A 15022-nucleotide genomic window follows, 5' to 3' on the forward strand; every position below is an offset into this window, starting at 1 on the left:
TAATTAGAAAACAGCCAGTAAAAAGTGATAGGACACCTCAAGTCAAGAAAAATCATTCTCAGCATCTCCCCTGTGCTGGGGATGGCAGTCCCTGAGTCTTCCCTGAGTGTCCAGGTTTAAAACAAGAGGCCACTCGTGTCCAGCTGGTGCCACGGTGACTCTCTAGCCACCGGCGATTGCCAACAGCCACCGTTTCCACGGGTGGCATAGATGTGCCTCCAGTTTGCTGCACCTCCTTGCTGTCTGCCTCAGAAATGGCTGCTGGTGGCAGGAGGCACATGCCAGCACCCCAGCATCCCTCCCCAGTCCTCAGAGCTTCCCCCCAAGTCCTTCTCCACCACAGGACTGTGTCTGGTGACCTCCTCAGCACAGCTGCTCGCAGGGACCAGAGCCAGAGGACGGACACCCACCACACTTGCAGCCTCTCTCTCCATCCCAGGGGACTCCCACCGCTGGACCAGCTGGGGACATTAAAGGGCCTTAAATGGGGTTGATTACCTCTGGGCTTGTCTTCAAGGTGGAGCTTCCCACCTCCGCCCTTTTCTCTCAGATCTGCTCAGTACAATGTCAAAGTCATGAATAATTTCCTGGTGTCCTCAAGGGCTCAGCCCTTACCCCAGAGTATCTGTTGTGGGTCCCATCCAGCAGAAGCTGGATGAAGCGGCGGGAGAGGCTCTGCGTGGTTGGCAAGTCCCTCTTTTGGGGAGAGGTGTCCTCAAACCTATCGGAGACGCCGCCTTCTCCACGTGACTCCAGGACGCCAGTGGTGGGAGCGCTCATCAGCCACAGGCTCTGGATAAGCAGGAGGTCTTCCCATGGCCTCCCATTTCATGCCACTCATCGATGCATCATCAAAGAGCCTTTCTTTTTGCTTCTCAAAAAGAGACCTGCATCATTAACTAAACCCACAACTCTTTCCTTACAAGGATGAGGATGACAGCGACGAGCAGCTCCTTTTAATAACAAAGATGGCCCTTAACGTGTGGTCCTTTTTAACATTCTTTTTCACAGAGAGGTGACACACAGGAGTCCCCTCTTGCACTCACTCTGAGCCAGTACCTGCTGGGCTGGTGGAGGGGAGTTGCTTTTGCAGCCCCATACCCAGAGCAAGTGCAAAGCTCTGTTAGAGGGATGCCACCGCCCTGCCTCGGAGCATGAAAACACTGCTGCAAAGCTTTGGCTCTGCTACAGCTACCGAAAATCCCTCTACCTTCCGCTCTGATCATGTTTTATCACCTGGGGGTGTGTGTGTGAGATTTTATTACTTGCAAATGGAGGGGGACACCAGCACAGTAAATTGTAAGTGCTTAAAAATGGCTTGTACAGGGGAGCCCAAAGTTTCTCTGCTCTTTCATGTACACGTTGCGTACCCACATCAGGAAGCCGGGAGCAGCTACATCCGAGTCTCACTGAAATCTTATTCTCAGCTTTGTATCAATACAGTTATGCTTCGGGAAATCTAGGGATGAGGGAACAGCACAAGGCATAGCAGTAAAATAGTAATATTTTCTCTTGTATTGTAACTATATCCGTACAGAGCCACTGAGCACTGCAATATTTTATTTGTATTTATCAACCCTAAGTATTCTGCTTGTAAAACTCATCCACACTCACTGTCCACCTCCATGCTGGACTGACTGTACATGTGCCTTTCACCCTTTTCCATGGTTTGGCATCTTTTTTTTAACACGACTGCAGAACTTGAATAAATCAGTGAACTACAGTTAAAAGTCCTATGCAAGAGATGACTGGGGAGTCAGTTTTCAATATTTCTGTGTTTCTATGTTGTTTTAAAAGTAGACGCTGGGATTTTCAGAGAAACCTAACAGAATTAATGCCCTAGAAAGCATGTAGCTTTTTTTTTTTTTTTTTTTTTTTTTAGCTAAAAGGCATTTAGCATTTTCGATGGTAAATCTTTTAGGCAGCTTTGAAAAATTCAGCCTAAACCCCAGTTCCAGACCTGTTTGTGCGTGGAGAGCGAGCAGCAGCGGCAGAATGAGCACCAGCACATCGCCAGGACAGACAGCATGTCCAATAGCCGGCATTTCCTCTCAAGAGAAAGAAGAAAGTGCTATTTGGCCAGAAAAGTTTGCCTTAAGCCTTCCCTAAAACACGTTGGAGAACGTTATTGTCCCCGGCCGCCAGCCCTGTGCCCAGCACCGCCCACGGGCAGAGCAGCCAGGCGGCTGACCTGGCTGGGGTGTGCAGAGGACCCACGCCATCACGCAGGTGCCCACGCAGCAGTTCTCTGTCAGCCGTGCTCTGTTGAATGCCTTACAACAGTGGGACACCTTCCACGCCAGGATTTTGAGAAGAGGGAAAAAAAGCCCCAGGTTTTTCTACATCACCTATGCTGTAGGACTGAAACCTCGTCTGAAACTCAAAGCTAACAAAATACGTCCTTTCTGTGTGTTACATGTTAAATCGGTGTAAGCAAGGTTAGTAGAGAACGGGTGTCTGCTCCTCGTAGGACATTGTTTAAATATTTGCCATGTGTCAACAGACTGAAGGACACGACTGCCTGGAATATGTTATGTAGTGTGCCTGTGTGTATGTAACCTGGTTTTGGTTGTCAGGTTGTAATGCTGTCTTTTGACTGAAAAAAAATCTAATATAAAGAAAAATCACCAGAAATAAAAAAATAAATATATTTAAACTCCATTTAATGTGTATTCCTCTAAAGCCTGCAAGTAAACCTGTTTGCAAAAAGCTCTGGTTTTTAAAATAAGCTTTTAAAAGTCAATGCTGTAACTATCAGAGTGAAGTCAACAGGAAAAAAATCCCCTTTGAAGACAAGGATGCACAGGGGAGGGGATGGTACAGGCTGAATCATCGGAGGGGATTTTTTTTTCCCTCCCCATTACCAAAGCCCAAAACTCAGTAGCTGATTGCCCTGAGAAAGGTGAGTCACACATCAGCCCATCTCTGCGGCATCAGCCGTTTCTCCAAACATTTATACAAGAGCCCGGTATGTTCCTGCCACCCACCTCACCAGTGAGAGGCAGAGAGATGCCTCTAAGGTGATTAGGGGCTTGGAGCAGCCGACAGATGAGGAAAGGCTGAGAGCTGGGACTGCTCAGCCTGGAGGAGGAGGCTCAGGGGGATCTCATCCCTGTGTGCAGACACCTGATGGGGGGAGGATAGAAGTTGGGGCCAGACTCTTCTCAGCTCAGGGGCAGGATGAGAGGCACAAATTGAAGTAAAAAAGAAGAGAAATTCAACTTAAGCCTAAGTACATGCTTCTTTTACTGCAAGGGTGGTTGACCACAGGAGCAGGTTTCCCAGTGAGGTTGAACAGAAGGAAAAAACCCCAATTTTGTAAACTGGCCAACTAAAGATGAGGGTTAAGAAACACAACTCCATCCTTGGAGATACCCAAAATGAGAGCGGACACAGCCATGAGCAACCTGCTTTGGGCAGGGTGGGATGAGGCTTTTTGAGCCCAGAAGCCCGGTGGCTGCGTTGGCTCCTCCAGCAGAGCAAAGCCAAGGGGTGCTCTGGGTGTTACCTGTGATCCTCCAGCTGCTGGCAGCAGCACTTCAAGCAATTGTTGGGTATCAGGAAGGAAAAAATAGGTAAGAGCAAGCCTTGATAAACCTTCTCACGGTAAAGCCAAATTTGGCAGCAGGAGACAAAGCACGGGGTCATTTGGGCTGAGGTCTTCAGTCCACCCTCCTGCTCTCAGCAGGGTAAATACCCAATTCAGGCCATGTTGTACAGGGCTTTGTCCAGCTGATTCTTGAAAATCTCCAAAGAGAGATCCCATCACCTCTCTGAGCCCTGGCCCAGTGCCCAGCTGTCCCCAGGGAGAATTTTTTGTTCTATCCAACCAGAACCTCCTCTCTTTCCATTTATTCTAGTGGTGTCCCCTCTTCCCAGCACCCACCTCCAGTAAGAGCCTCGCTCCACCTCCTCCAGTACCTGAAAGCGTGATGAAGCCCATCGCCCTCAGTCTCTGCTCTTTGGACAGGTGTTCCCAGTCCCTGGCCACCTTCTGTCCCCTCTACATTACCAACATCCTTCTTGGTGGCGGGGGGAGGGGAGCGGTGGTGGGAACCAGCTGACAACACTCCAGAAGTGGCCTAACAAGTGCCAAGAAAAGGGGAACGATCACTCCCCTTGCCCGCCGGCTGCTAGCACAGCCTGGCACAGCCGCCCTCCTCGCGGCATTAAGCCAGGCTTAGCTTGCTCTCCTCGAGGACTCTCACCGCAGAGCCGCCCCCCAGCCAGTCACTGCCAAGCACATCAGTGGGCACCAGTACAACGGCCTTGGCTCTTTCCAAGGCTCCTTCCCAGGTGCAGGATCTTGCATTTGTTCTTTCCCAAGGTCTATGTCCCCCTAAACAGTGACCCTGTACTCAAGATCATCTGCTTCCCCCAATGTGGTGTTTCCCACAAACCTGAGTGCATCCTCGCTCTTCCCCTGCTTTACTGGTACATGGACCTTGCCTGTGAAGACCTTCCAGTTTCGTGGACTTTGTCCAGCTCCTCATTCTCCACAACTTCCCAGCTGACCTGACCAGCAAGGGCAGGGGCAAGGCCAAGCAGAGCGCAGCGAATGCCAGGTGACTGCACACTCGGCCCTCGCGGTTCGGGCAGACTCATGGGTAGGACATCGAACAGCAACACCACCACGGGGCCTCTCCAGCTCACCAGACTTCTGACAGGCGTGGGGCAACCCTGCCTTGTCCTTAGCACAGACTGACACGGGGAATAAAATGGATTTTGTGAACCGGCCAACTAAAGAGGAGGGTTAAGAAATGTCACGTGGAGGATGGAAGTAGTAAAAATGGGCCCTTACAGAAACTGCTCTCCCGTGCGTGAGGGCACACAGAAGTATGTACATACGCATATAACTGTGCATGCATGGATCTGTGATCCTAAAGGAGTAGATACTTTCTGTGGAAACCAATTCCGTACTAACTCCCCCACCCAAGTGTGTGAAGTGTGATCACCTGGGGGAGGGCAGGGGCTCCCAGGGCCCGGGAGGAGGCAGTTCCCGTACCAACATCCAACTTTTCCCACCCGAACTGACAGCGAGGACAGGAGACATCACCCTGCCTCGGTGGCTATTACCTTGTGCACAAACAGGTAATTTCTGCCATTATAAAAGGTGATGATTTGTATCTCATGACAATTTATATTTATCAGCCTTTTGATATATGTATTTTTTACATTCCATAAGAAAATAAAAAAGGGAAAAGTATCTCTTTGTGCACAGAGCAACAAGCAATCTGGAAGGACTGGCTCCCCAGTTTCTCACCGTGAAAGCTTCCCGGAACAAAGAGCCTGACCTACTTTCCGCAGCACTACATCCAAAGCAGTCACCACGGAGGGCACTGCAGCCATCCAGATAAATACACTTCAGGCTACTGCATTTCATGGAGTCTTCAAACCATTTAAAACAGCATTTTTCTCCGCCGTGCTTTCCTGCTGAGCAGATCTGTGGGGAGTGCTGTCTTCCGCGGCTCCTCGCTCTGCACGGGGGGCACATCTCCCGAGAGCGGGAGGGGGCCCTTGGTGTTTTTCCATCGCTTCGCAAGAACAGCTGCATCAGTTAATTCGTTTGTGGTTAAACAAATTCCTTTCTAAAGCGCCATATAAGGAGCTTGCAGGCCTACAGCTCTAAATAATCCCTTCAATCTTCCTGTTTGGAATGATGCTGTTGTTGCTGCTAATAATAATACAACCCAAACCATAGGACAATACCATTTATTTAGAGCTTGAGGGATTCCACATTATACAAACCCTTAAATTTATTTTTTTTTTGTTTCACTGGTCCATTTCTACAACAAATACATCAGATCTACTATATAATAAAATTATTTACATTTCCGAACAAGATCAGGTTTGTTTGTAAACCCTCTCACTGCTATTCACATACAGTACTTAAACAACAGCACAATACAATATCTTAATACCTAAAAATGACAACCCTGTATTCTAATTTGCTTATGAAAAGTGGAAACAAATAAATTTACAGTTGTCTTCCCCTCCCCTTCCATTTCATACAAACACATTACCCTAATGTGCTAACCCTGGACTTCACTTTGTAAATCCAGGGGTTTTTAGAAGAACCCAGTTTTTATATCTATTTATCTGTTTTTTAGAAAAAAAATCATTTCTTGGGAACAGTATAATATTAAAATGACTTACTGTACAGAATTTTATTTAAAAAAGAAAAATCACAGCTCAAAATTACTATTGGTAAATTCACACTCATTTACAAGTTTCATGTTTCCATGCAGTAATTTACTTGGATTTTCTTCTTTTTGACTGCATTGCACTGGCACTCGTTTCTGAAATCAAGAGAAGAAAGAAAGCATGGATACGAAGTCGGTAAGCCATTCCCCAGAGGTGCACAGATTGCCCTTTTATTTTTCCACAACGGCACCAGTGTGGAAACCTCTGAAGAGCAGGACTCCCCCAGAGCCCGGACTGACTCTCCACACGCCGTAACACAACCGGACCCTTTACCCCGACGGCGGGGACACCACACAGAGCTCCCCCCCACTGCTCTTAGGACACTATTTCCGACTGTCCTGCATTTAACATCTACGAAGTCCTCATATAACGGCCTTAAAAGCAAGTGGCACATTTTTAACTGCTCTGTGACCTCAGTTGCCCACGTGCCACAACGTGCTCGGCCGTACCAGGGGAGGAGGTCTCTGTGAGCCCACGGTACAGCGCACACCAGGTCAATCAGAACAAGCATCATGGAGACAGCGTTATAAAAAGACTTAGGAAGGTATTTTGGAGCCTGCCACACAAGTTAAGAATCTAGTCGTGCTGAGTCCTTGGAAAGCCAGGCCATTAGAAAACAAGTCTCTTCAGTGTACAGCATGACTGACAGAAAGAGAGCTCGCGCGGAAGGACACAGAGGGTCACACAGCGCTGCAGCAGAACCACAGAAGCGCTCGCAGAAGCTATGGTGAAAGCAGGTGACACTGTTGGTGCACTTACCAAGGCACTAAGTTTCCATTTCAAAACGAAAAAAGAGAAGAGTAAGGACCAAGGGTATTTGCATCTTTAGATTTTCTAAAAATGTGATTTTAAATGTCGGCAAAGTATCTTTGGCTCTGTACCGCATCCTCCAAAGGCTATTAGAGCTGTGTGTATTTTAAGAGTCAATAGGGAAAAAAATTCCCAAGACATCTAAAACTAGAAAAGCAACGGTACAACTCCATGGCTGCTAAACGTTGTATTGAAAAAAAAAATTAAAAAAATCAACATTTCAAAATTTAACAAACTCGAAGCTACAGTAAATGCCGAAAGAGCCCTTGCTGGAAAGGTACTCCCAAGAGTGAAAATACCACTACAGTACCAGTTTCCAGAAGTGAAAGACCTTAACAGGCACGACCTCCAGTCACCGGAGCTCCCTCCAAGCAGCAACACCGCTTTTAAGCAGCTTGGTCAGCAGTGGCGTCGGCTGTCACCATCCCTGCTGCTGCTGAAGTCTCCTCGCTTGGGAGAAGGGAGGGGTCAGCAGCCAGCAGCACCCAGTACCTGTCCCAGTCCCTAGGCCCTCCTGAGCATCACCAGCATCTTCCTTGCCTGCTTCCACCCAAAACCTGCACGCCGGAGCGCGCCGAGCGCGTGCGGACGCAGGCTGACTTCCAGCACGTCCTCCTCTCTTACCGTTAGCCGTCTGCCTCCTCCTTCCTGACGCTTAGCAAGGGAATTCCTACACAGTGCTCAAAGTCTGCTTCTCTCCCTGCTATATTTAAGTTTTTCCTAACTGCCATTTTTAGAACGACCTTCATCACCTCAAAAGGCTCCCACGTTCTCTTTACCGTGGATTAGCAAGTGTCTCAGACACATAACTGCAGGAGGAGGCCAGGATCACAGGAAACCAATGCGCTTTCTCAAGCTGTGATTTGCTAATTAAAACGTAGAACAGAGTAGGCACAAGTGGCAAACGTCGTTACACTTTTGCAGCTACCTCACTAATCCTCCAGCCTGCCCTCTTCCACAAGAGCGCTTGCTTCGCTCGTTTTCTCTACAGCTTGGAAGTTGGCAGCTGCTTCATGGAGACAGGGCAAACAAAGCCCAGGGCACCACGTGGTCAGCTGCACCTATGTCTTCAAGCAAAACCCTGAGATGCTGCGGCAGTTTCAGACACATGTTTTAGAAGCAACGGTTTTACTTACAGAGGCAAACGAGTAATACAGTCAGTACAAACCCCTTAAGCGAGTTCTGGTATTATTTAAATTTGATGTAGGTTCCTGTTCTCCTGTTTTCAGAATTTGACGTGCCACTGGTTGTCATCTTTAGGTTTATTCATTACAGTATGTGGGGCAGGTCATACGTTTCAGATGCTCTCAAACTCAGGAAGGTATCACCAAATTGACTTTACATTGGCTTCACATTTTTCAAACTTTTCTTCACAATCATGAAAGATAATTTATTTTCACAACACAGACTTAAGATTCTTCTGCACAATCCTGCCACAAGATGTAAATTTAATTAAATTCAGCAGCCACAAACGTGCAGAACATATAGGTCCCTCCGTGCAACCTTTGAGAGTCATTGCACCATTACATACAGCTGGAAGTCTTCTCTGAAACTCTTAAAACGCAAATATTCTTACCACCAAACTTTAGTATCTTCAGTATGGAAAATGGTTGCTGAATTCAACTTGACTTCCCTTTTATAATATTTTTGTATTAATACCTTTTTTGTTCTGTATGTTATCTTAATAATATCGATTGAATGTTGCCTCTTGACGGTCTCTCTCTACCCTCTCGCACACCTTTCGTCCATCAGAATTTGTCTGACCCTGACACACAAGGAGCTGACACAGCTTCAGCATGGCACCGCGGACCGTGCGTTCCAGGAGGGACCGTCTGTGTCACCCGAGCGCCGCACACCTCGCTAAAGACTGCGGCCCGCGCAGGAACAGGGCACGTCAGCAGCTGCTCAGGCCACGGGCAGCACCTGCAGCTTTAGGATTGCAGGTGTGCTTGGGAAGAACAGCGAGGCTCTGTGCGCTAGCACACAGCGCCCCGGGTGCCCCGGGCTGCCGCCCGGGCAGCGTCCCGAGCGTGCCTGAGCCGCAGCATCTGGCTTCGCAAGAGCTGGCCGTGCGCTTGGGAAGACTTAAGCATTTGTCTTGTGTCTTTCAGGCTTCAGTAAAAAAAAAAAAAAAAAAAAAAAAAAAAAAAAAGTCACTTTTTTACTGGAGTACAGTCCTTTTAACGGCAACACGTTTCTGCCACGAGAATTCACCTTCAACTAGGCAAGCTTGCTGACCGCTACGGTGAGGCGCAGAGCAGAAGACAAGTCCCACACATTTAACAAGGGGAAAGTCACACAAGATTTACTGCCAGTACAGGCGTCGGTAAACACTTCAGCACCAACCTGCGTCTAAATCGTTGAAACTAGAGTTAAAAGCACACATTTACAAGCTGTAAACCATGGTTACGAGCCAGTTATCGAAAGGGTTATTATGTGGGGAAGAACGCTACGTCCTGCCCTCTCCAGAGAAATGACGGCTGCGCATTTTACCTTTTGCAGTGCTGGATGCAGAGGCGGGTCTGGAGGACCTCTTGCGCTGTCCATTCTCTACAGTTTCCTGTGAAGCGGCAGAATCCTCTGCTCTTGAATTTCTTCTATTTGGAGTTTTAGACTTTTCACAATTCTCTTTTGTCTCATTACTAATAAAGTGGGACAAAATATTTCTGATGAAGTGCAAGAAGAATTATGTTTTTCTACGCAACTCAGACAAGCTGGAGGATGGCCCAACACAGGTACCAGTTCCGGACTATTAGCACTGAAGATATGAAATGCTAGAGATACCAGAAGTTTTATCAGATGAAGAATGACCTGAGTAAGCCAGAGTATAGTCCATTTCTATTAAAAATTATCAGAGGATACAGAATTGAGAAGTCCTCAAAGAGAATATTTTCAACATTAGAAGACCAAGAAATTAGATGCATTATAAATTGTCTGCTCTGTTTTCCACAGGTGCCACCATTACTGAAGTCTAGGAAAAGCAAACAAGTTACATTAGAGACTGCTACGAAATGGGAAGAGAGAGTTGAAATTGCAGATGAACATAAGGAGGAATCCTGAACTCTTCAGGGAGAATGCCAGCTTTCGGGTTTACTAAAAAGACTCACTCCACTGACCCAAGTGGTTTCTCCACATACTGAAAAGCTTAAGGTTTATTTCAAACATTCTTCAAGCTTTAAAGCTTGAAGTTAAAATCTTTTTTTTTTATAACAGAAAGCTTATTCTTCTTAAAAAAAAATAATTTTTGGTAGTGTGGACATCTGTGTTTCTTGTCACTGAGACAACAAACGGAGTGCTACATGTTTAATTAAACTCCTCTTTTGTTTTATCACTCTAAACCCTGTAAACTCATCCTGAGGTTCAGGTGTTTTCTCCTTAATGCATTAATGCCAGACAAGTTCTGGTGACTAAGTGGTTTCTGAAGACTAAGCTAAACCTATCTCCTGTGAATTCAAAGGTAAGTAAATAATCAATTAAATCATTCTGCTGACAATGGAAAAGGAGAAGGAAAACTCATTTCATGCCCTTTGGGTGATGCTCGCAAGGTTTTGAGAAAGGCTGCCTTAATCAGAGAACTGACTGAAAACACACAGAGCAGATCTGTGCGTTACAGAGCTTCCACTACGGTGTCACTGTGTGAGAGAAATCCTGCTTTGAGAGGAAAAACTATTACAAATACTGGTAGTTTTAAGTAACAGGTATCTGAAATAAAACACAGTTTGTCAATGGAAGGAGAGACCAGCATTCTCTAGCAAGGAAACACACAGTAGAGGAGAATATGGAAGCACATGGATTGTCTCAGACACAAAACAAATATTGAAATCTCTTTCCCTGTAAGACAGTATTATGGGCAATCTATAAACCGAATCCCCCAAGGTCACAAACTGGTCCCTGCTAAGTAACCTGGGCAGCTGAAACAACAGCCATCTACCTCAGAGGACCCCTGGAGGTAGGCAAAGAGGCATCATCAGCGAAGTTCAGTTATTACAGATAATTTTTACAGGTTCTAGTGGCTAATCCATAGCTTGGATCATCTCATAGGAACCAACACATCACTTCTCTCCTCTTACAGGAGGAAATCAAGTTGGCCCCAGTAAAAATATTTCTCGTGCTCTGTAGGTTGCAAGGCTCCACATGCTGTTTAACTCAGGAGCTCAAAGCTGACCGCTGTGAGTGGCAGCCGTCACTAGATTCACAGTTTGCCTGAAAACTTTCCTTCTTTTCCAATCTTGCTCAGAAAAGCATCAGTCCAGAAAAATCCAAACAGATGTGCTGGCGGTAATTTGATGTGCTGAACGAGCTCGGGGAACGGCCACGCAAGGACACCTCATCTGGAGGATCTGCTCATCTTCCAAGCGTCGCACCTTCAGCTTTTGAAAAATCTTACCCTAAAGAAAACTTGTGAAATTTCAGTTCGTCCTTGTTACAACTAGAAAGATCCCAATCAACATGAAGGTAAACATAGGTAAATATTCAATTCAGAGCCATTCCTCATCTGAGAACGTGTCCTGCCTTACCTCCCTTAGGAAAGACGACACTGCCTCAACTCCTGATGAACCAAGGAGCGAGCTGCCGCTCTGGCCCTGCCCTAGGGGATCACTCCACTGATGGGGGCAGCATCAAAAACCCGGACAGTCGCGCCAGAAGAGTTATCCGAAAACCTTACGAGTCTGTCATTACAGCTGCCTAGCCTGAGTTTAGGAGCCTGGCAGGTTTAGGCTCTAACAGAAACAGATCTTGGAAACCATATTTTCTTCTGACAGAACACAACCATTTGAAATTTGATCTTTTAATTACTGAATGTCTTAATTGGGACAAGGTGAAGTTTCTACCTGGCCCTCCTATCAGGTTTTGGCAAAGTGTGAACAAGCAAACACAGAGGAAATCTGCAGAAAACAGTCATGAAGCAGAAGAAGAGCAAACTTTAGAAAGACTTACTTTCAGAAAACAAAAATTCACATGACCGCTAAGCTGCTGGCTTTGGGGGTTTTAGTTTGGATTCGTTTTCAGAAAATATCAAACAGTGGAACCATCAAGACCCTTCCACGACACGAAACACTCAGGCCTGAAGGGATAAGAGGAAACACTGCCCAAAGCATGAAGACAGACTTGGGAAAAAGTTACCTTACGTTCTGCATTTCCACAATGTTTTGAAACATTCAGCTAGCCCAATTTCTTAGCAGGACAGAAAGGGTATGGCAAGAAAATGAAAAGCAGTAGCAGAAGTTGTGCAACTGAAGCAAAGAGAAAGGGACTTCCTCCCATGAAAGCTGTATCTATTCTGAATCTACACAAACTATCTCCTTACCTTTGACCAGCAACTACCGGAGCATTTGTTTCATGTTCTACAAGAGAAAAAGATAATTTTAAAGTCTGCTGTAGAAGTACATACCTGCTGACAAGGCATGACTATCTCACGTTTTTCTCATTATGTATTACGTCTGAAGAATAAACTTCCCTCACCGATCGTTCCTCTCAAAGCAAAGCCAGCTAACGTATCGACCAAAGCACCGCCTCAGCCACGGGCTCTCTCTGATTATGCCCCGCACCAGCTAAGGCAGAGAAAAGTTAAAAGGAACCCTGCCGAAGAAAACTGTAGAGACACTTCTTGACAAGGGCTACAGTCCTCCCCCTTTTCTAACTTCCATTGTAGACAGTTTATTACTTCTAAAACTTCTAGGTTTAAATTTTAAAAATATGAATCTGGATCTACTAGGCATGTAAAATTTTGCTTTAACCCAACTGCCTCTCACAGCAGTATCTTCTAATGCAAAGGAAGACAATTTTCTGAAGCCCAATTATACTTCTACTGAATTGGAAAAAAAAAAAAAAAAAAAAAAATCTCTCGGGAGATGACACAAAGAGAAGCCTGCCTTCTTTCTCTCTCATAGTGATTCTGTACACACAGATCAGGTTTCTTTTTGAGTCTCCACCACAATAAACAGCTCTCCTTTTCATCATGTAAGATTTCTACTCCTTTCACTGCCCATCTTTTAATTCTCCCCATATCCACCAGCTCCTGTGTTGAGAGGGAGCATCTATACCCAAACACAGCACCTCTCGTGAGAAACTGCCACCCGTTTAGGGACGACCGTCACAGTGTGCTGCATGAACTCACTGCTGGTTTGTCACAACACCCACAGCGTGTGACTCCTCCTCACCCTTAAACACCCTACAAGCTTTGGGATAGTGGTGCACAAAACTGTGGCTCTGCCTTTAAGACCAATTCAGTACCCAAAGTTTGCTAGAGCGTGCACAAGGGGGAAAAAAACCTAAGAAAACAGATAATATCTGTCCCCTTATAGTAAACACCCCTTACAACTTGTATTGTTGGAACATCAGACTCTGCAGTGTAATGCACACAGCATCATCTGGGAAAAACAGATGTCTCGGTAACAAAAGAAAAAGAGACTAAGTAACATTAGGAAAGAGTTACTTTTCTTCCCACCCAAAATTTGAACAGGGAGAATATTGAACAGTAAAAAAATCAGTTAACGTCAGTGCTTCTCCCCTAGACACTCCCTAACAGTCACATCAGCACCAGGGCCATGAGTTGGACCTTATTCAACAGGGTGCATGAATGCCGTTGTTTAAGCGGGAGTTCAGAGAAAGCAACTTATTACAATTTTTACTTTCGGAAAGCTCTACTTTTAATCATATTAGAGGTGGCAAATCGGTGGAGAGTGGCACTTTCCATGCACAAGCACATGTCTAGCCATTTTCCCTACTCATCTTGGAAATTACTTTTTTAAAACACCACAGAACCGATGGTGAAACACCATGACAATAAACGGCAACGACAAAAAGTCATCTACCAGGGCTGCATCCTCGAAAGCATTCATTAAAAGCTGAACAACAAAGAAAAAAGGATTACAAGTCTAACACACACATTCCCAGCATGGCTTTTGAAAATATTTTCAGAAGTGTCCCATATAAAAGAAAAACTCCTATTTGTTCTTAACAGAACTCAACCACAAGATACCATCACGAATCCAGTCCCTCCAGCTTGTGACTGAAGACCTAAAAACTGCCTTCGTGATTTTTTCATTTGTTTCACTTGATCCCATCCTAATCTCCAACAAGGCTGAGGAGACTTCTAAAGCACAAAGTAGCAACAAGGAAAAGCAACCCCAAAAGCACAAATAATAAAAAACCCCCCAACCCCCAAACTACCAAACTGTGACCATTAAATAGGCATTAAAATAAATGCATTTTCAGCTACAAACACAAAGAGTTTAGATCACCTATATGCTGCTTTTCCAAAGTAAGATTTACCTGCTCTTTGAACAGTACTTTCTGATGTTGCAACTGAACTTTTTTTCTGTGTTAAATGTTGAGAGGATGCTAGAATAAAAGTGGAGGGAAAAAGCATTATTTCCAAAGGGAAGTCACAAGAATTTTCTGTTGTGCGATCGGGCTGGTTTTACAAAATGCTCTAACTTCCAGCTTACTGCATTTTTTCATTTACAGATGCAGGTTTTTTTTAACTTTCACTCTACTTTCCCTCCCCACCATACGCACCTCCCCAGTTTTAAAAAAAACTTTAGCAAAACTATCCCAAGCAAGTTTTCTCCAACAAGAATAAGTGATGAAATTAAGTATTATAAAACACATTTTTAAAGGTAACAATTTTTCACCAGACTGAGAAATCAAGGAAAGTCCTAGAAATTAAAGAGTTAGGCTCTCTCAGTTTAATGCTCATGTTAATACAAGTTCTGGGGAAAAACAGCATCTTTGTTAATGGATCCACGCTGTCACTCTTTCAATTAAATTGCAAGAGGACAAAATATGCTCCAGAGGCTCCCTCGAAGTCCTTCAGCAATAAAAAGATGTGACTTAACATTTCTAACGTTGCCAAGCCAAAAAATAAGATGTAAAAGCAACTCCTGTTGGGCTCAGGCTTTCCAGTCTTTTCTTATATGTGACAGTGAACTTAGAAACAACATGAAGACAAAAAGTCAAACATTCCTGTTTAAGTAAAGAATATCCACTTCCATTTCTCTCCTAA

General features: G+C 45.2%; 1 protein-coding gene across 3 annotated transcripts in view; it reads right to left on the reverse strand.

The window, feature by feature from the left end:
* Positions 1-5696: 5696 nt before the first annotated feature.
* Positions 5697-15022, reverse strand: part of NCOA6 (nuclear receptor coactivator 6) — a 33895-nt gene continuing 24569 nt past the window's right edge. For all 3 annotated transcript variants that reach the window (XM_086474964.1, XM_086474965.1, XM_086474963.1), the window contains 4 exons: positions 14290-14358; positions 12323-12359; positions 9508-9656; positions 5697-6299 (listed from right to left, as the gene is read on the reverse strand). In XM_086474964.1, the coding sequence (XP_086331090.1) occupies positions 6253-6299; positions 9508-9656; positions 12323-12359; positions 14290-14358 (302 nt within the window). In that variant the 3' untranslated portion in view covers positions 5697-6252. The remainder of the gene's footprint in view (positions 6300-9507; positions 9657-12322; positions 12360-14289; positions 14359-15022) is intronic.

This window comes from Leptosomus discolor, chromosome 17 (genome assembly GCF_034619465.1).
Source record: "Leptosomus discolor isolate bLepDis1 chromosome 17, bLepDis1.hap2, whole genome shotgun sequence".
Taxonomy (NCBI): domain Eukaryota; kingdom Metazoa; phylum Chordata; class Aves; order Leptosomiformes; family Leptosomidae; genus Leptosomus; species Leptosomus discolor.